General features: G+C 43.0%; 1 protein-coding gene across 7 annotated transcripts in view; it reads left to right on the top strand.

Moving 5' to 3' along the window:
* Positions 1–22,593, top strand: part of LOC144678302 (sickle tail protein-like) — a 599,821-nt gene that overhangs the window by 275,144 nt on the left and 302,084 nt on the right. For all 7 annotated transcript variants that reach the window (XM_078538135.1, XM_078538149.1, XM_078538129.1 and 4 more), the window contains exon 2: positions 3,434–3,717. In XM_078538135.1, coding sequence (XP_078394261.1) covers positions 3,434–3,717 — 284 coding nt within the window. The remainder of the gene's footprint in view (positions 1–3,433; positions 3,718–22,593) is intronic.

Here is a 22,593-nt window from a genome sequence, read left to right as displayed (position 1 = left end):
AATTCCAGATTTTTATTAGGTTCAAATTTCACCATCTGCTGGGTCCCCAGAGCATTACCTGGGTCTCTGGATTACTAGTCCAGCAACAATACTACTATACCACCGCCTCACCTGTTGCAGACCTGTGGACTTGAGGGGCCTCTGCTTCATGAGCTCAGCAATCTACTGGACCTGATTTAAAGTGGGTTATTGCTGCTGTGATGATTGCGCACATGGCAGAATGGTTACTTCCCCATTTGAAACACGAGCATCAATTAAATTAGAATGAACAGATTCGGGTGTAGACTGAGTCAGACAGTGGTTAGCCAAAAGGACTGAGAGCTGAAGTCAGTAAACCTATCGAGGTTATTTGTGGTTTCGACCAATCTCTAGTCCCTCAATTATAGAGCATTCGTTACTTCTAAAAATAGTCAGTCCTTGACTTTTGTCATTGCATGTGAACTGCAATGGGACAAATGAAAGATTGCTGGAAAAAGTGGCACAGGTTAATAACTTACTGGGAGCCATCACCAACTTTCTTGTACAAAGCCTGTAACTGCTCAGACTGGAGCAGTATCATGTGACACATGAAGGGGAAAAGCAGACCCATGGTCAGAAGTTAAACCAGATAGTGTTCTGCAAAATTGCATTGTTCACTTTATTATATGAAATGAAGTTCTATCAGCACTTGTGACTCATTTTTGCCTATTTGTCCCACAATTATTGTTCTGTGTTTGGTGGCATAAATTAACTGTATGTTTATAACAACTATGCTTGGCAGCAGAGATTGGGTTCATGGGATAAACTCACCCCTTTTGACATAACCTGTGAAAAATTTATATTGGCCCGTAACTTCTGAGCTCCCCAGCGTCGGATTTGGGGGGGTACCTCAAAGATATGTCACGGAATCCCTCTGGGAAGTTCCCAGGTAAGGGTTTGTACGATAATTGTCCAGAAGTGCACATGTCCTCTGGACAATTGCCCTGCACTGGGAACCATCCGAAAATGCGGTTTAAATCGCAAACCTCAGGTGGTTCTGCCAGGGTTACACCAATAGTTACTTAGAAAAAGTTAGAAGAATTAAAACCTCTTGTAACTTCTGGGTAACTATTGTAAGTAGGGCCTGAGCCTTTTGCTCACCTTGCAAGCTTGATGATGAAATAGAGCGCATCAGAGCTCTCCTGGGGATAACGGCTACCCCGATCAGAGCATTGCTTGGTGCATATCGCGCAAACTCATGAATGGGCCTAGGGCTGCCACTTTCGGTCCTGAAGAGTGCCCAGTTTACCTCAAATTACCCTGGAAGGGTAGGGGATCTTAAAAATCTGAGCAACAGGTGAAGCTGGCCATTTCACACTGCTATTATGTAGTCGCAACATGTGTGGTATTCTCCACTAACAGGATGTTGCTGTCAAGCCAAAAAGATGTTCTGCCTACCACACAAATGAGTAATGTGGTGATTGAATTTCAGTGCTGGTGTGATGTCAGGTATATAGGCTGTTTGTCCCAATGACTGGTGGATAGTATCAAAAAGCACGTTCCCTCACTCTTCACCAAAGGCAGAGCACTAACCATACTCAACCAGCCCGCGCTTGCAAAGCTCAGGACATAGTGACCAACATTAGATGTGATTCCGTGATTGGACAGCACTTACTGAACAATCCATAACGTACTAAGAACTACACCAACAACCAATTTAAGATTATCAGTCAGGCTCACTTACGCTTGCTAGAAGCTACATATATTCATAGGCAGAGCCTCTCCAAATATAAAAAATATGTCCAGGCATTTCCCTCTTTCAATTAAACAAAAGCATAGGAGACAATTGTTCCCTGGTGCATTCCCCTTGGAAACACCTTGACCAATCAGAATTGACTTGCCTTTTTTGAATTTTACCAAAAGCTTGAAGGATTACGGTTCCCTGGTGCATTCTCAATGGCAGCCCCTCGACCAACCAGAGTTGACTTGCCAACCAATCGGCACCCTTTTCTCATGCAGTGTAAATTGCAGTTCCCTTTGAAATTTGGTATTCTGGCGCCTGTCCTGATGAGTACAAGATGGAAAGCTTTGACAGCATGTCTCTTTTTTCAGCAATATTCTGTTCTTTTCCTTCCTCAGTCTGGTAACTTTGAACCCCAGAACTCTCCTTCACAGTGAGAATCTTTCCTCTAGCTGAAGCTAGGTGAATTCTTAAGCTTTTTTTCAACTCTTCATGAATTTGGTCTTTTCAATCTGAGCACGAGCTTCCACCTGCATTCCTATGCTGTAGACCATGGAGACTTTTGGCCTCTAACTGCTCCTTCTCTCCCAGACCCTGGCTGTGACATTCAGTGATATTTTAAGAAAGCCTGTAACCTAATATCTCAATGTCCTCCTCTGTACCCTCCCCATCTTAAAGCTATCACCATGGGAATCACATGGGCATTGTGTCCAAGTAGAGAGGCTGATTAGTTATCTGTGAGACCCTAACTCTCTTTTATCTGGGAAGTAAATGGTCAGTTTAAAGCACAACTGTTTACAACTCGACATTCTTAACATTTCTCTGAGACTTTAGAGACTTGCAGTCTATCCACTGTTAGTTCACAGTCTGCTGCCATTGCCTTTGCCGTCTTCCCAGTAAAACAATCTGGGCTCCCTTTAAACTCTAGCTGTCAGGCAGGTCACATGACTCCCTTCATTTGACCTTAAATTAAAGACACAGTCCCAAGTGGGGATTGATTATATTTTAAGGGTGAGTTAGGCAGATTTTTCACAATCACAGAATTGTTACAGCGCAGAAGGTGGCCATTGGCCCATCGTGTCGGCACTGCCTGTCCAAAAGAGCAATCCACCCCTGTCTTTTCCCTGTAACCCTGCACATTCTTCCATTTCAGGTAACAGTCTAATTCCCTTTTGAATGCCTCGATTGAACCTGTCTCCGCCCCACACCTCAGGCAGTGCATTCCAGACCTTAGCCACTCAATGCATGAAGAAGTTTTTCCTTATGTTGCTTTTCTCCTTTTGCCCATTAGTTTAAGTCTGTGCCCTCTTGTTCTCGATCCTTTCATGAGTGGGAACAGTTTCTTCTTATCTGCTCAATCTGCATTTTTCTCCCCAGTGTGGAGGAGACTGCAGCGTGAGCAGCGAATACGGTATATTCAATTGAAAGAAATACAAGTAAATATTGGCTTCACCTAGGAGGAGTGTGTGAGGCCCTAGATGCTGGGAAGAGAGGAGGGCATCTGTTGCATCTCTTGGGCTTGCACAGGAAGGTGCCGCAGGATGGGAAGCCGGGGTTGGGGATGATATAAGAGATGGCCAGAATGTCGTAGAGAGAACGGTCCCTTTGGAGTGCATAGGTGGTGTGTATTCGGGTCAAATATAAAGAAAGGGACAAGAAGCAAGTGCACTGTGGCTGGAGGAAAATGCAAATGTTCTTGCCTAATTTTTGAACTCTGTTTCTTTTATTTTTCAGATCAAGTGAAAACGAATTTGCGTGTAACGTCATTAGATGATGCTGAGCGTATTAAAGCAAAGCAAACCTTTGCTAATGGAAATAACCGTGCTTCAAATACTAAAATTGCTCGAAACATCCCACGAAGGCACACTGTAGGTGGAGCTCGCAGTTCAAAAGAAATATTGGGAATGCAGCCATCGGAAATGGATAGAAAACGAGAGGCTTTTTTGGAACACCTGAAACAGAAATATCCCCATCATGCAAATGCAATCATGGGACAACAGGAACGCCTTAAAGAACAGGTATAAGAACGTTGTCCTTTTTTTGCTAATTACCTTCCTTTAGTATTCCACCCCCTCCTCCTGAAGGCAATAAGAGCTTGCTGTGGTATGGTGGCACTTTCCCTCTAGAACCTTTTCTAAGCAGTTATTGTATGTGTATCAGTTTAATGGCAATTGTCAGCAAGCCACTCAGCAAATTTATTTTTTCATCAAAAATATTCTGTGACTGCTCCATTGTCACAGGCTCCAAAATGTACCCTTACTGTCCACTTAGCTTGAATTGGGGGAGGTGATGGTGTAGTGGTTTTGTCGCTGGACTAGTAATCCAGAGACCCAGGGGGCCTGACTTTGAATCCCACTATGGCAGATGATGGAATTTGAATTTAATAAAAAATCTGGAATCAAAAGTCTGATGATGACCATAAAACCATAGTCGATTGTTGTAAAAACCCATCTGGTTCACTAATGTCCTTTAGGGAAGGAAATCTGCCTCCCTTACCTGGTCTGGCCTACATGTGACTCCAGACCCACAGCAATGTCTTAAATGCCCTCTGAACATGGGCAATAAATGCTGGCCTAGCCAGCGATGCCCACATCCCATGAATGAATAAAAACACAATCAGAGAACACACAAACTTGGTGTCCTGTTCAACCCAGAGCTGAACGAAAATCTCATGTCCAATTCAAAAAGTGAGATTACTTACCTCAAGACACTTTAGAGCCTTGAGGACTCAACGTTGAGTTCAACAATTTCAGACCCTTTTTCTATAGCATAAAGCCTGCTACATTTTTACCTTCAGTTCTGAAGAAGAGTTGTATTTGACTCAACACTGTTTTTCTCTCTCCACAGATGCAACCAGATCTACTGAGTTTTTCCAGCACTTTGCTTTTATTTCAGATTTCCAACATCTAGTCTATTGTTTTATATCACTTCTATCTTTGCAACATTACTCTGTACAGCACCTAACTTACTTCTGGCCCTGAAACTTATTTTCATACTAAGATAAAAATAAAATACTGCAGATGTTGCAAATCTGAATTAAAAACAGAAAATGCTGGAAAAACTCAACAGGTCTGGCAGCATCTGTGGAGGGAAGCAGTTAATGTTTCAAGCCCAAGAGCTCTGAAGAAGAGTCATATGGGCTCAAAATGTTAACTCTGTCTCTCTCTCCACAGATCCCTCAAACAACATGACTAAAAACAATTATCTGGTCATTTATGTTGTTGCAATCCTTGTAGAGACCGATAACTTAAGTGATTTGAATTCCCAGTGACCAACTTAAAAGGATCACATGACAGATTTCAAGTTTTAAGATGTTTACTGTAACAGACAAACTAAAATCAGCATTAAGTAAACATTACTTAGTACGCAACTAATACTCTGAACTACAGAAGAGATATCCCTTATTAGTATCGTAATACATCCAATATCCCCACGCCCCATTTATACATTATGCCGCATTCTCCACAGAATTAGGGTCCTTAAATTATAGTATTTATAGTCTTTGAACCAGTCCAAAGTTACTCCCAGCTTCCAGTGGGCTTACTTCTCCCCATTTTGCTGAGTCCTAAGTCCAAAGTTGTTTCCCTCGATCTTCTTGAGAATCCCTGAACTTCCAGCAGAAGGCCCAGCTCCGATGATTTCTTCTCCTGGCCTTGCTAGGGCAAATCTTCCAGTGCCCTTAAATTTCCACAGTTTCCATCTCTTTGACCAGAGAACATGCTCCCATCTGCATGCTACCTGGTAGCTAACAGAAAACAGCCTTTTCCCTTCTGCTCACAGTGGCTACTGCTGCTCGGAGGTGAAGGTATAGTGAAGGTTCACTAAATTGGTCCCTGGGATGAGGGGGTTGTCCGATGAGGAGAGGCTGAGTAAATTGGGCCTGTATTGCCTGGAGTTTGGAAGAATGGGAACATTTAATTGAAACATTCAAGATTCTGAAGGGGCTTGATAGGGTTGATGCTGAGACTGTTTGCACTAATCTAAATCACCGGTGGGGTTGCTGGTGGGGCACGGTCCTAGAATAAGGAGCCAATTGTTTATGACTCAGGAGGAGAAATTACTTCACTCAAAGGGATGTGAATCTTTGGAACTCTCTACCCCAGAGGGTTGTGGATGCTCCATCATTGAATTTAAAGCTGGGAGAGACCAATTTTTGCTGTCTCAGGAAATCAAGAGATATGGGGAGCAGGCAGGAAAGTGGAGTTGAAGCCTAAGATCAGCCATGATCGTAGTGAATGGTGGAACAGTCTCAAGGGACCGTACAGTCTACCCCTGCTCCCATTTCTTGTGTTCTGCTTTCCTGTCTCCTCTCTCTGGGATCTGCGAGACCCTGAAAGTCTGTAAGTTTGCCCCTGGTAAAACCAGCTGCTCTGTGCTTTGTTTTCAGGTGTTCAGTATGGCATGTGGATTTCAATAACACTTGCCCTGGGTCCCCTGTTGCAATGGAAACTGGCCACCCAGGTTTATCATTGGGTAAAACTAGTAGCATGTCATATGCCCTTTACTTTACTCCATTTTACCTTGTATTCAAAGAGACAGTTAAAACATAACCATCTTATAAAACCTCGTATTCATAACAATGTTACTGTGGCATGTGGGACCTTGCCCTACCCAAATTAGCCTCTGTGTTTCCCTACATTACAACAGTGAATCTGATTCAAAAATACCAATTTGTCTGTGAAGCACTTGAGGATGTCCTGAGATTATGAAAGATGCTATATAAATGAAACGTCTTTATTTTTTACTGCAGCATCCTCCTCACTAACTTCTACAAATGTTCCATAACTGTGCCTGACTTGTATTCCTTTGCGTGTCCTTTGATCCATGGTTCTTGTTTCTTCCTCAACCCCACTACTCTCGCCCTACTTTATGGAGATTCCTCCAGAAAACCAACCTCTTGGCTACTTCACTGCCCACTTTTAAAAACCTCTGCAACCAAGCCTCCAGTCACCGTCTCTTGGTTTCCCTATAGAAGTTTGTTCTCAGCTTCTGTCATTTGCCTTCTGTTATAGTAGAATAAATGCAAAATATTGATGTTCACATGCTTATATCTAACACAAGGTCCTGTCTAGTGATCAGGAGTGGGAACTGTGGTTGAGGTTTCTCCTTCCCTCAACAAAATCACTGATTCAACTTCAATAGTGGCACTAGCATTATTCTGGCTGACATTACCTAACTTGGCAGACTGGGGATCAAACCTGGGATCATCTTGGTTTCTATGGTAAGCTGCTCACTGGATAAAACAACGCATGTTCACCTTGACTGTCAGGATTTATCCAATGGTGTCTGTGGAGAAATGTCTTGTGTAATACTAAAGACTTAGTTTTAACAAAAATATAGTTTTCTCACTGCTGAGAAATCATGATTGATATACAACTGGCTGACTGCACTATTGTGAACAAATTCATTGACTAATTGCCACATCAGTTTAGTCTGACACCAATCATGGCCTGTACACACTGATACTGATACCAAGTAATGGATTATTTGAATCATAACAAAAAAAGCTTCATGTTCAGCTTGATGGATGGATCAAGCATGGATCTAGCAGCAGTCAATAGTTCAAAAGACGTGGGTAGCTTCTGAGTGATACAGTTGAATAGTTGGGTTGCCTTCAAGGCATAGTAAATAACATGATTCTCTTCACCAAATCAGAGATGGCTAACATGACCTCTCTATGTCCTTAGCAGTCTACATGCTCAAAGCTGCTAAGTTTCAAAGAAAATTGTGATGAGATTGTTGGTTGCCAGTAACAAACCTGGATTGTCGCCTTGCCTCAAAGCTCTTTGTTTCCTGCAGGCGCTATTTGTATGTCATGGTTGATTTTGTACAATCAAAAATGCCAACTTTCATGCTCGTGTTTTCTGAATCTCAATAAATTCTTGTGCTTTGTTGCCTCATCTTTCTTGTCTCAACAGACATGAGCTGTGCCCTAAAGAGATAGATGGGCTGCCTGAAAGCATATAACAATTCCTCTCTCTCATCAGCCACAAAGAAATACGCTGCATTAGGATTGCTGATGTAATCAGCCTCCACTGCTTCTCATACAGTGCAGTCCATTCTACACATTCACCCACCCTCTGTTTTAAATCTCGACTGAATTTTCACCAACCCTCTTCTTAAGTTTGATGCTATACAGAATCTGTGACTGTGTCAAACCTAGTAATGTTTATCTTGTCTGTTCCCGTTAAATTCTTGAAGATATAAATAAGTAAGATTATCCCTGTGGCTCATGCTCTTTAGTATTTTTTTCCTTCTTCCTTGTTGGAACGTGCCTAGCTGGTCCCTGCTATGAGCTTCTCCACCCAGTGGAGCAGTTACGTAGACACTAACCCATGCTTCACTGATAGGGTGTGTATTTTACGGATTTAAAACAATCAGTAAGATTTTAGATTTGCTGCAAACAGTTTTTTTCTCATAAGATGTGGTGAGTTTTTTTAGCCTGACTACAATAAGGGTCTAAAGGAAAGTGCAGACTTTGTGAGCCTGCATGTAAAGTGTAACAAATCTGGTTTTTAGATGCCTAACAAATAAAACATTTTCTTTTTTTAAAAACTTTTTTAGCTATTCTGAGTCTGAGACAGTAAGGTGAATTTTTAGTGTAAAGTCAGTATGCCCATTCAGAAAGCGGCACAACCATCCATTCTGCCAGATCTCCGCCCATTTAACATGTTACATATGAGTGAGAGCTTGACCACTTTAGGCAACTCCCACCTAAACTGGAAACTTAATTTTAATATGTTGAAGATGTCCTCATGGTCCACACAATTTCTCAATACTTCTGTCCACATATTGCTGGTCTGTGTTCCCATTTGAAGTGGACTCTCAAGGTTGCAAGGCACAGATTTTTTTATGTGGGTTTAAAACCCTGTTAACAGCTAATATGCACCATAGGGTGGCGCTGCCAACAGCAGTAACAATCAACTGCACGCTCAACTGTGTCTTCACCTCCTTCCAGCAATGGATGCCTCGTGATGACAAAATGAGGCCACTGCTTTTTAGCTGCCTTTACTTTGTCAGCCATCAGGCAGGTGGTTGGGTGGTGACCTGTCCCGTCATTTGCTAGCAGAGAATGTTTTATGCCCACACATTAGGGGCAGGATTTTTGGGTCGTCGGGAGTGGCTGGGAAATGGCCCTGCCGCCCGCAATCGGCCCCCGACCACGATTTCACGCTGGTTGGCCAATTAACGGCGCTGAAAGGCTCAATGCTGCTGGGGTGGGGGTGGGAGGAGGACGAGCGCTGACGTCAGCGCAGGCGCAGGGGAGCGTGCAATGAAAGCTTCCTGAAGCTGTCTCAGGGAGCTGAAGAGTTTAAAACCAAGAAATAAGGATGTAAAAATGCAGAAAATAATTTCCACACATCGGGCTCGCTCACCTAAACATATAGATAATAAAAATTCTGCCCAAACATTTTAATTTTAAAAAATTGATATCAGAAAACTCATCCTGCGCTTGGATGAGGTTTCCTTAAAAATCCGAAGGCCACCTGGCAGATTCACCCGCCCGCCAACTGTAACTTCGGACGGGCAGCGAAAAATCACCGCTAATTGAAACTTTAATGCCCTTAATAGGCCTCTTAATTGTCAGCGGGCGTGCTGTCGACTCTCGCGCGCGCCCGCTGACCGAAATCTTGCACGAGTGCGCAATGACGTTGGGATGCTCACCCAACGTCATCACGTGCTATTTTATGTCCGATTAGGTCGGGCGCGCATGGGCCCGCAGGATGTAAAATTCTGCCCTAGGTTTCCTTTCAGTTTAGTTTTGCTTGGTACTCTTCTCTCTCTTCAGCATTGGCAAAAGCAATCAAAATGCCTCTCTAACGCCTCCAAAGATTGTTGCCCTTATGCTGTCACATCTTTAAATTACATCTGAAGCATAATCTTTTGGTTTCTTCTGGATCAGACCACCACCATGTATATGGCGCTATGAATATTAACAGAAGTGCATGGACCACTGAAAATTATATGTAACTAGCCCCCTCCACTTCTGGTTGGTTTGCAGCAGCTGCTACTGCAGGGCTCCCAACCCTCCCAGAATGATCAGGAGTTTCCCAGAATGAGTGGGGGATCCTCTCCTGAGCTGTGCCTTCAGCAGCCTGAGAGATCAACTACTTAAATTTTCCATCGGTACCCATCTGGGGAGACAATGAATGCGTGAGACTCTGAAAATGGAGGGGCTCTGAAATCGAGTGGGATGGGGCCTGAAGGGGTGGGAGCTCTGAAATTGGGAGTGGGCTTGAGAATGGAGTAGGGGAGAGAGAAAGGAGACTGGGGATCCAGGGGAGACAGGGGATCAAGGGGAGACAGGGAAATGGGGATGGGAGAGTGGTGAGGATTGAGGGAGTGATAAGGATTGAGGGAGTGATGAGGATTGAGGGAGTGATGAGGATTGAGGGAGTGATGAGGATTGAGGAAGGAATAGAGACTGTAAGATGAGAATCAGAGGAAGAGATGGAGGCTGGGAATGTGGATCAGGGGAAGAGATGGAGGTTGGGGAATGTGGATCAGAGGGAGAGATGGGGGTCTCTGGGATGGCGATCCTGAGAGAGAAAGTGATTAGAGGTTGAGGGATTGGGGCTGAAGCAAGAGGGCTGGAGGTTGTCAAATGTCTTGGGTGTAGGCCTGGGGATCAGCGTTCTCCCAGAGTTAGAAGCAGCAGCAGCAAGGACTTGACTCAGAATAGCACTTAGAGAGGAGTAGTCAGTAAAGGGGAGAGTGACATCTGGAAGTCTGATTATGGGTAAACTGAGAAAAATTATTTTCATTGAGGGGGTGAATGAGGAACTATGGCCTGGATTTTCGCTCCCAGAGTTGGGATTTTTTCTGGGCTCCACAAACCTGACCTGGGAAAAAGTGTCCTGGAGGGTCAGAGTTTCGTTCCGAGGTGGCGGGATTCTCTGGATGTCGGGCCTGCTGCCCTGGAACAAGTGCAGAGGCTGCTGGGTGTGATGGCGGGTTGGGTGGAATGCTTGCCTTGGTGGCCCAGCACAGTGTCCAAGAATTAAAAGAAAGCAATAAAACAAAAAACAGCTCTCCAGTCTCACCCTTCACACCCTCTCAGCCCCCGCACTCTCCCCATTCTTGATGCATGCCAACCCATGCCACCTCTTGCTCTACACCCACCCCCCATAACCTCTCATATCCTCCATGCAAACCTATGCTCTCATACCCACCTCCATGGCCCTTTATAACCCCTCTAACAACTTACTGCCAACCCATGATCTCCACCATCACCCTTTGCCCTTGCACCTATTATGCCATCTCACCCAGTATCCACCATGGGCAGACCTCAGGACCCTTGCTGAAATTAAATAAACTAAAGGTCGATGTGCCTCTTGCAGACATTTTTTTTAAATGCTGTCATTCATAAAAAGTCATTCACTACATTTACATTCCTTCAACTACATCCTTACAAAAACAGACAATTTATTCAAGTATTTAACCTCTCATGAAATTAAACTTTGGAATTCATAGTCTCACTTCAAAGTGTCTTTAATCACTTGGAGCTGTCAATCAAAATGTGAAATGGAAGGCACCCTACTGTGATATTGGAAGGTTGTGAAATCAGTCATGCAGCACTAATGTAGTAATGGTCTCCCTCAGGTTTATGTCAACAAACAGAGTTAAATAGCAAGCATTTTTTTTAACACTCCAGACATTTTTTTCAAAGATTTAAATGGCAGGCATTTTAAATTCCTTGACAACTTGATAGTTGCCTTTGACAGTTCATTTTGACACTCCTGACAGTTCCAATGAACTTGACAGCTAGTGAGCTTATGCACTTTTTATGCACATTCATGCCTAATTTTAACAATCCCAAGGGGCACCTTATCTCCCCAAATTGTCCAAGGATGATACCTTTCCAAACAGGTACCCCAACTCTCCAAAGGAGTTCACAATTCAGACCTGCTCCTATCTGGTCGAACCTGTCCTTGAGTTCAACTCATATGACTGAATGTAGTATCAAGAAGCCATGGTAAAATTGAAGTTAATGGAAATTAAAGCAAAAAATCTCTGCTGGCTAGTCATAGCTAGGAAAAAGGAAGATTGTCATGCTTATTGGAGGCCAATCATCTCAGTTCCAGGATATTGCTGCAGGAATTCCTCAGGGTAATGTCCTAGATCCAACCATCTTCAGCTGCTTTATCAATCACCTTCCTCCATCATAAGGTCAGAAGTGGAGATGTTTGCTGCTGATTGCACAATGTTCAGTTTCATTCAGTGACTCAGATACTGAAGCAGTCTATTCCCACTTGCAGCAAGACTTGGACAGCATTCAGTCTTGGACTTACAACTGGCAAGTAACATTTGTACCACAGAAATGCGAGGCAATGACCTTTTCCAACTAAGGAGAATCTATCCACCCTCTCATGACCTTTCAAGTTGCTGTAGGATTAGCCTATAATAACGAGTGCTCATCACCTCAGTATTATTATAACAGCGATATCTAGGTCAATAAAAAAGCTTCCAACAACCAAACTTATTACTAACTTTTCAGAGAAGCTTGGTTGTTAATAACAGGCCCATGACTGTCAATCCTTGATTTCCATATGATTTCTCATTTTGTAGGGGAGAATTTTCTCCCCGCTGGGGGTGTTGGATGGGTGCGAGTGGGCACACAGTTGATCACTGCCCGCGATCAGCTGAGCACCGCCATTTTATGTGGATGGGCCAATAAAGGTCTGCACAGCTTGACGTGCAACTGGAAGTGCTGAGCGCTCCCTGTATGTGCGGGGGGGGAGGAGGGAGAGTCGGGGCCTGCACACTTTCGTGCATACACGTGAAAGAGCGCAGAAATCTCCCTGAGGCACAGAGCTGCCTTGGGGAGATTAGTTTGATTTTCAAAAATTTTAATAGAAACAAAAAATTTTTTTTAACACATGTCTCCTCATGTGACAGTGTTACATGAGCTGGGACATGTCAATGGGCTTTAATAAAAAGTTTCATTCAACTTATAAACATTTAATGAAACCTCACCTTGCCCATGGATGAGCTTTCATGAAAAATGCGAAGGCCGCGTGGGCTCTTCACCTGCCCGCCAACCTTAAGGTCGGACAGGCAACTCCGTTAATTCCTTTAATTGATGTTCAAATGGCCTTTGACAGTTTGGCAGGTGCGCAGCCGACTCCAGTGCACGCCCACTGAACTGAAGATCTGAATGTCGGGCGCTGACGTCAGGGCGCACGCCCGACATCACTGCGCGTCATTTCACGCCTCGGCAAGCGGGCCCCGCCCATGCTCACCGACCCGAAAATTCTGGCCATAAAGTATTTGACTGACTTACACGTCATTCTGTCATTTTCTTTGCCTCATTTCAGAAACTCTAGCTTTTGACAGAATTTCTTTCCTCCCCACTCAATATTTGGTCTTTGTTGAATTCCTCAGTGAACTAACTTCAATAAGCAACAAGTACAAATGCCATTTGAAAAAAAATGTAAACTGAGAGGAAACGTGAAGGGAAGCTGCATTGACTTCTTTACATGACAAGCTAACAGAAGCACATCACAATATATTGGAAGCATTTTTGTGGCTTTGTGGATCGCCTAAAACAAAAGTACAGAATTCTGTTTGCATTTGTGATACCAGAACCCAAATTGTTTATTATATATCCTTTAGAAAGACCCCAAGAAAAATTGAGCTGTAAAGGGAATTAGATGCACTGTGTTATGATCCTTGACCAGACCCCCAGGTTTTTGGTAAAATTCAGTTAGGGACAGATAATGTTTTGTTTAAAGCAGACAAAGTTTGAGATTGAGGACACTTGCTAATAGAATAAAGCCACAAGATTCCATGGGTTTTGAACAAGCCAAGATAAACTTTACTGTACAAGGTCAGAAAGACAAAGCCATTTGCTGTATCTATCTTATACTTTAACATTCAGAGTTAATGAGGTACACATGATTAAACAGGCAAACTGTGGTTGAACACACCACACTTCACAATAAATGGCAGGTCTGACTGACCAAGACAGAGTCCATGGATTTCTCAACAACCCATCCAGATGTCAGTAAACACTGTGAGTCAACCAATCTCACTGAAACTCTGTATCCCTCATGAAGGATTCCAGTCTTCACCTTTGAAGATATAGCCTGGAAATTTTCTCCAAAAGTTGCACCAACTCAAATGGTATCAACAACGGCCCACCTTGCAGGCTTTCAATCTCGTCTCCTGAGATTCAGTTCCCCTAGTTTCCCGAGTCAGCACTCAAGCACCAACTCATAAGCACAGCTTCAGCTCTTTGGCCGTGCTGTGAAGAACACTACTTCTCTAAAGGGGTACCTTTCCCCCAGCGGCCTGCAGCACAGAATCACCAACATTCAGCTCTCATTTTGGATCGTCAGGGCTTCTCACAAGCCCTCTCCGATTACTAGGGCTTCTCTTGAACCTACCTCGAATGCCAGGACTTCTCCTGAGCCCTCTTCACTTAAAGCCTGTTAATCCCAACCCTTTTCTTGTTTGGAGCCTGTTTCTCTGCTCCTCTCATTTTTCCTTAACTGGGATCTGCCGCTGTCCCCTACCTGGGACTTCCATTTGGGTCCTTTTCCTATCCCCTCTCCTTTTGGGACCTTTCCCAGTCTGCTAACTGCAGCCCTTTTCCTACTTCTCAACTTAACTGTGGTCTCTTCCTGTCCCTGTTCCCTGTCTGGGACTCTTCTTTTGGGACCTCTCCCTGTCCCCTCTCCCTTTGGGACCACTCCCTGTCCCCTGCCTAGAACTCTTGTCTTCAATGGTGGTGTACTCCCGGTCACATGACCCAGGTGTTCGCACCGTTTTCCTCTATGCACAGGCATGCTAGGCCCAGCTTTGGTCCAAAGAACTTAAAAATGCTGAATTGCGCACAGTCAGCCTGCTCTGGGTCTGCACGTGCGTGAAATCTTTGAAACCTGCGGAGACTTTGAGTTCCTGACCTCTGCCCTGGACAAGAAGGTAAGTCTGGCTTTCAGAACAACTGGCCTTCTCCTCTAAAAGTAAGGAGTCTCCCAATTATAATGAAGATGAGGAGAATTTTTTTTCCCTGAGTGTTAGCCTGTGAAATTCTCTTCCCCAGAGAGCAGTGGAGGCAGGGTCATTGAATATTTTTAAAATTGAGTTAGATAGATCCTTGATTGACAAGGGAGTCAAGGGTTTTAGGAAGTAGACAGGAAAGTAGAGTTGAGGTCACAGTCAGATCAACCGGAATCTTATCAAATGGCAGAAGCAGGCTCGGGGTGGGGCGGGGGGGGGGCCCGAATGGCCTACCCCTGCTCCTAATTCATATATTTGTATACTTGTATAATGGTACAAAGGAGCCTAAAAGTAAGGGACAGTAGATGAAATGAATTTTATCATTCATTTATAATGATTTGTATATCCTTCATTCAATTTATAACTCCTGTTGATAATCAGGGGTATAGTGCAGGACATACATAACTATATGTTACTGCTTTTGGAGACTCAGACATACTTACCTATTGGTATCAACGACCATTGTTTCAATCACTTTCTTGACTCAGATGTAAATATGTACTATCTATTGGATTCACATAGCAAGTTGCCAAGGTTTCTTTGCAGCCACCAAACGCACATCATGCACCATCTAGAATAATGTGAGTAACAGGTATATGGAAACACCGTAACCTCTATGTTCCTGCTCAGGCAATCTGTTAGATTCATCATTAACACTTTTCCAGTAAAACATTTATTCTCTCACATTTCCTAGTATGGACTCTTTGCTCCTTCAAGTGAATTGAGCACATCAGGTGCACTACTGATTTAGCCTTCCATCACCGAAACTGGCTAGAACACAAGAACTATCAAATTCATTTCCCGCTGCCAAAAATGTCCAATAATCTTGGAGAGAAAAGATAAGACACCATCATCTTTGTGACTCCACTATCCAGCGTTCCTTATGCCACTTCACCCCCAACTCCAACAATAACTATGTGGAACTCATTGACTTATTTGGGAGCAACCATTCGTTAAGCTGCATCTGCTGACTCCGCCACCCCTTGCCTCTCCCTTATTCTAGAATTGACCCTGCACCTTTTTCTAGCTTATCTCCTTAGTCCCATCATGCCCTCTCTAGGATCACCTTGCCCAACACCACTTCCCCCTCCCTTGGCTAGATTTTCAATAAGCTGTTTTGATTCACTTGGCTTTGATTCCTGGCCACCACGATAGCTGACTTTATAAATGGTTCCCTTCCCTCAAACATCGGCCCCTTCCTTTTAAAACTGTCATCACCACACCCTCTTCAAAAAACCCAGCTTGAGTCCCTTTGTCCTTGAAAACTGCTGCTCCTTCTCCAAACACTTGAATATTCTGTTTGCTTTCAAATCTATGCTGATGTTTCTTGCTGTTTTGAATTTTTCCAATTAGGATTCTGACCTTGCCACAGTACTGTACTAGCCCTGACCAGTTCACAAATGAGAACCTGCGACTAGAACAGTGGTCCATTTTCCCTTTTCAATTTCACTGCAGCCACAGCCAGTCACTATTCCTCCAAAGTCTCGCTTCCATTGTCTAGCTGAGTTACACTGTCTTTGTTTGATTCCACACTTAATTGTTCAATTATAGGGAGGCCAAGTATGTTGATGACACCCAGCTCTACTTTTCCACCACCTTTTTGACACCCCCTCTGCCCCTGTGCTGTCAGACTTCTTTCAAACATAAGTCCTGGATGAGGTGCAACTTTATCCACTTAAATATTGGGAAACCAAAGTTGTAATGTTTGACAACCACCACAAATGTCGTACTTCTGCCACGATTCCATCCCTTACAGAAGCCACTATCTCGGCTTGAGCAACATACTTATTGCGACATATTCTTTCCACTCAAGAGGTACCTACTTCCACCTCTTTTAATATCATCTGTCTCTGCCCAAGCCTCAGCCAATCTGCTGTGGAAATTCTCATCCTTGCATTTATTGCCTCCATATTTGACTGTTGTAGCCCACTGGCTGGTCTCCTGTCCTCCATAATCTTCAACTAATCCTAAACTCGGCTGCTCTATCTAATCACACACCAAGTCCCACTTATCCATCATCCCCTATATCCACTGACATAGATTGGCTCGATGTTCTTCAACAGATCCAGTTTAAAGTTCTCACCCTTATGTTTAATCTCCTTCATGACCTTGACTCTCTCTCTACATCTGTAACCTCCTCCAGCCCTAAAGACCCTCCATAACTTTCTGCTTCTTCTGCTCTTGTACATTCCTTTTTTCACCTCAGGGATGGAGGTAAACATTGGTGGCTGCGGGTTCTGTTGTATAGCCTGAACACTCCAGCAGTCTGCCCTGGGCCCCTTTGCCTCTCCACCTCTCTCTCCTTTAAGCTCCTCCCCAAATTCCCAACTCTTTGACCAAGCTTTTTGTCATGCCTACCCAATATCCTCTTCTTGGCACAAATTCCATTTTTGTCTTATACGACTACAAAGTGTCTTGGGAGCGTCGTTTTTGTAGTTCTACTGTCAGCAGCAATAACAGTAGCAATTGGAGCTGCAGTTGTGGTGTTGTCCAGGCTGAGTACAGGCTGTGAGTTGTATTTGGAAACTTCATAATCTCCATAGCTTGGCTATGCATTGGAATTTCATTTTCCCACTATGCCCTAAGACAGCTTAATATATACTTTTAAACTTCCTAAAATCTGGATCTTTTCCTACATTGTGCCATGTGTCGGGGTGTTGTGTACTTGAACATATCCAAAATGCCAAGTGTCATTAAAGCAATTCTTTGGTTCCTTTTGATGTTGAAAAAGCGAATGAAATCTGTACAGTCATTATATGTTATGGCTAAGAACCATAGATTTGTGTCCTGAAACTAAGAGTAAGGATATTTTGAGCTAATTTGTAAGTGTCTGTTTCTTATAGCTGATGCTCAAGTGTTTTCTTTTCTCCTTGCCTCTGTTGACAAGTTTCATACAAATTACTCTTACTTTGTTTCAAAAATGACAAACACTTGGCATTAGCACATATTACACACTTGAAAACACTTCGCAAACACTTTGGAAGAATAACTGACATATTTTGTGGTTTTAAAAGTGCTGAGCTTTTCTTTTCCAAATTTGGCTATCCTTTTTTATCTGGGTTTGTTTCGCTATTTTGAATGCTTTCCACAATCTTTCTAATCAGTCCTTTTGTCAAGATCTTTTATGGTCACACCTTCTAATCACAAAATTGTTACAGTGCAGAAGGAAGCCATTTGGCCCATTGTGTCTGCGCTGGCAGGATAATCAGGATAACTTTCTTTACAAGTATTAAAACTTGAAAAAATGCATGTCCCCACTTTTCCAATTTCAACTGCCATCAATAACCTTTAGAAAGAAAACAAATCCATCCTTTGCTAATAAATTTAATTTCTGGTCTGCACTGAGTTATTTTATCTCAAACAGATTGAGGTGTAATTCCTCTGTGCTTAGCCTGGCAGGTTGAAGAGAATTACCAGAATGTATAAGAATGCTCTGAGACACAGAAGGTAAGGCAATAGTGAAATGGAAGGAAAAGCAGTTCCCCTCACTCCTTGCTCACTTTCTGCTCAGTATCTCATCCCTTTTTTGTAAAGCTCTTGGGATATTTCTCTCTGATAAAGAACTAAAGACATGCCAAAGCCTGACATGAAGATACAGTGTTTCACACTTCAAATTATAAAATAATTTGAGTTCCCAGAGCAGCTTTCAACCGGTATAATAACCTGGTACTCTTTTTTTTAAAAAAGATCGAGTATTGACATTTTTGACAGGCAAGCTTGGTATTACAGTCTTGCACCACCATATTTTTGCAACCTTTTTAAGCCTAATTCTCTGATGTTGGTCTCCAATCTTGCAATTTTGACTCAACTCTGTCCGTGCCTCATCCCAGCATTGGTGGCAATGTCTTCAACTATTTCACCCTCCACTTTAGAATTGCTTTCCCAAGTCCATCCATTTTGCTGCATTTCTCACACCTTCAAAAGCTTTCTTCAAGCTTGCCCCTTCAACACAATTTTTGTTACTTTCCTTAACTCTAACAGCAACTACTGCCCACCATCTCAGCCACTTTTTGGCAATCATCATTGGATGTTTCATTATGTTAAAGATGTGTGCTCTTAGTAGTTATTCCCACAATTATAGAGGTTTGACAGATCAGTGGTGCCATGAGTTGATTTTAGTGTTCCTTACTTAGCAAGAGGGACCCCTAAGAGGCATTGGCTTCCATGCAATCTGAACACTTAACTTGGGGCCGGGTATGACACCAATATTGGATATTTATTACATACCTTATTCTACAGCAACATGCATTTATATAGCTCTTTTAGCATACTAAAAATCCCAGGGCACTTAGCAGGAAAGCTTTCAAACAAAATTTGGCACTGAGCCACTTAAGGAGATATTAGGAGAAATGAACAAAATCTTGGTCAAAGAGTTATGGTTTTAAGGAAAGCCTTAAAGATGGAGAGAAAGATGAAGAGGTGGAGAGGTTTAGGGCCTAGGCAACTGAAAGCCTGGCCACCAATGGTGAAGCCATGAAAATTGAGGATGCACAAGAGACCACAATTGAAGGAGTGCAGATATTTGGACAGCAGTAGGGCTGAAGAAGATTACAGAGATGGAGAGGGGTGAAGCCTAGGAGGATTTGAAAACAAGGAAGAGAATTTTAAAATTGAAATTAAAATTTTCTGGACAGGGAGTCAATGTAGGCCAGCAAGCAAATGGGCAATCAGTGAATGGAACTTGCTGTGACTTTGAATACAGGCAGCAGAGTTTTGGATGAACTCTGGTTTATGGGAGTTGGCTAGAAGAGCATTGAAATATTCATGCCTAAAGGCATGGATGAGAGTTTCAGCAGCAGGTGAGCTGAGGCAAGGGGAGAGTTGGGTGATGTTACAGATGTGGATGTAGGCAGTCTTGGTGATGGCACACATCTGGTTGGAAGCTCATCTTGGGGCCAGGTATGACATAAGTATTGCAGATAGTCTGATTCAGCCTCAGACTGATGCCAGGGAGAGGGATGGAGTCAGCAGCTAGGAAATTGAATTTGTTTTGGGGACCAATGGCAATGGCTTCAGTTTCCCCAATATTTAGCTGGAGGAAAATTCTGCTCTTCAGTATTGGATGTAGGGCCAGCAGTCAGACAATTTAGAGACAGTGGAGGGGTCAAGAGAGATGGTGGTAAGGTAGAACTGGGTGTCGTCCATGTTTATCATCAGCAAACGTGAGGAGCCTATTGTGCTTTCAGATGATGTTCCTGAGGACAGCATGTAAATGAGAGGAGACAGTCTCAGAAGATAAATTCCAATTACTCCGATCCCACATTTTGGTATGCAATCAGGTGTAAACTGAGTAATAAAATTTCTGTAATCCGGCACTCTATCAATCGGAATTCTCTATTAACCGGAATTCTGGGGTTAGGTCTGTATTTTGATAGGACATGTCAAACTCACTGACGATAGTTATTGGCAGCCTGTCCTCGCTCTGGTGGGGAGGCGGTGGTGTAGTGGTAATGTCACTGGACTAGTAACCCAGAAGCCTAGGCTAATGCTTTGGGGACACGGGGTCAAATGCCTCCACAGCAGCTGATGGAATTTAATTTCAATTAATAAATCTGGAATATAAAGCTAATCTCAGTAATGGTGATCATGATTATTATTGATTATTGTAAAAACCCATCTGGTTTATTAATGTCCTTTAGGGAAGGAAATCCGCCATCCTTACCTGGTCTGGCCTAGGTGTAACTCCAGACCCACAGCAAGAACCTAGCAAGCCATTCAGTTCAAGGGCAATTTGGGTTGGGCAACAAATGCTGGCCTTGCCTGTGACTTCCACATCCCATGAAATTTTTTTTAAAAGCCTCCCACTGCTCATTAGCACCATCTCCCCTCAGAGCCATTTGCTCCCACACCTCTCCAGACCTCTACACCTGTGTGATCACCCCAGAGCTTTCTCATTGGATAAAACATCTCAGTTAACCAGCATTTTTGATTGAAGAGGTGATGGCATAGTGGTATTGTCACTGGACTGGTATTCCAGAGACCCAGGGTAATGCTCTGGGGACCTGGGTTTGAATTCCACCACGGCAGGTGGTGAAATTTGAATTCAATAAAAATCTGGAATTAAAAGTCTGATGATAAAACCATTGTCGATTGTTGTAAAAACCCATCTGGTTCACTAATGTCCTTTAGGGAAGGAAATCTGTTGGCCTACATGTGACTCCAGACCCACAGCAATGCATTTGACTCTTAAAATGCCCTCTGAACAAGGGCAATTAGGGATGGGCAATAAATGCTGGCCTAGCTAGCAATACCATGAATAAAAAAAAATCAGCATCTCTTATTCCTGGAGCATAACAGATATTTTTCTTGTACTCACCATGCTCCATAATATTACCAGGTGTACACCAGATGTAAAATTTATATCGGGTGGCTTTCAATCAAGAGTGTTGGCTGGAGTGGCATTCTGTTTTCTTTTGCCCTGGTTATGTAGGTGTCCTGGGCACACACCTTAACTGAAGCAGTGGGTTGTGTTTCTTTCCCATAGGCACCTGAAATCTAATATAGGATACCCCCCAGTTTGAGGGTTCAAACAATCTGTGAAGAAAAGCTATGATTTCCTGTGACATTCCGCCTCAGACAATTTGACTTCCATACAGTGTTCGCTCTGAAGATATTGAGTGGAGTTAGGTAAAGTTGTCATATTTTCAATGCTCAAAAAGTAGTTAATGTCATTGTCACATAGAGGATGTATGGTGTCAAATAGTTTAACAGCACTCAAAAGGGAAAATGCTGCAGATGCTGGAAACCTGAAATGAAAACAGAAAATGCTGGAAATACTCAAGGTCAGGTAGCATGAGGAGAGTTTATTAACTTATTTCAGTCAGTAGACTTCTGCATGACATTGATAAAAGCAGGTTGGAGCTGGGGCAATCGTTTGTGTGTGTATGGTTGTGTTAAAAGAGAGAAAAAATGCAAACAGTCTTGCAGTAGGCACCATGACAACTAATGCTGGGGTTATCGGCTCATGATCAGGCTAAGATAGTCATTAAAAGAACAGCAACTTCAACTCCTGAAGAATTCATTATGTGTAGACATGCAGAGAGTTTCAGCTTAAGCTGAAAGTATCTGGCAAGTTTTAACTGCAATTCCCTTTTGAATTAGCACTTAGTCCATCTGCAGCCCCACAGAAAGATTGTTGCAGCTGGCCTTCATAAACGTAAGGTTGGAAAATTTAATACAAGAATTTGTAAGAAGGAATGTAGTCAAGCAAATATTGTAGGTTAAAATGCGGAACAACATATACATGAATACTTAGCAAACATGGGTATTCATGATTATTTTTGCACATTATTGGCCTTTATGTTAACTAGCTAACTACAAGTTTGGCATTGAACATCATGCCTTAACGTGTACAAATGTTGCACAACTTCCTCATACAGCAAGGAGAATAGAAAAATGGTCTAATTCTATTCATTGCCAACCCATGTATTATACAATAGAACAAACTATAAAATACCTGCCTTCCTGACTATCTGCCAGAAGTTTCCTGGGATAAAGTTCTGTGTGACATGTTGCCAGCAATGATCATTATCCACTAAAGGAGTTCCTTCCTTTGTTATGCATAATTTTTTCGTATTCATTCATGGGACGTGGACGTTGCTGGCTAGGCCAGCATTTGGCCCATCCCAAATTGCCCTTGAGAAGGTGGTGGTGAGCTACCTTCTTTAACCGCTGCAGTCCAAGTGGTGTAGGTACACCTACAGTGTTGTTAGGAAGGGAGTTCCAGGATTTTGATCCAGCAACAGTGAAAGAAAGGTGATGTAGTTCCAAGTAAGGATGGCTTGAAGGGGAATTTCCAGGTGGTGGTGTTCTCATGTATCTGCTGCCCTTGTCCTTTTAGATGGTAGTGATTGTGGGTTTGGAAGGTGCTGTCTAAGGAGTGTTGGTGA

This window comes from Cetorhinus maximus, chromosome 3, assembly GCF_964194155.1.
Source record: "Cetorhinus maximus chromosome 3, sCetMax3.hap1.1, whole genome shotgun sequence".
Classification (NCBI taxonomy): domain Eukaryota; kingdom Metazoa; phylum Chordata; class Chondrichthyes; order Lamniformes; family Cetorhinidae; genus Cetorhinus; species Cetorhinus maximus.
The sequence above is the reverse complement of the archived record's forward strand: the minus strand, read 5'-3'. Positions and strand labels throughout refer to the sequence as shown.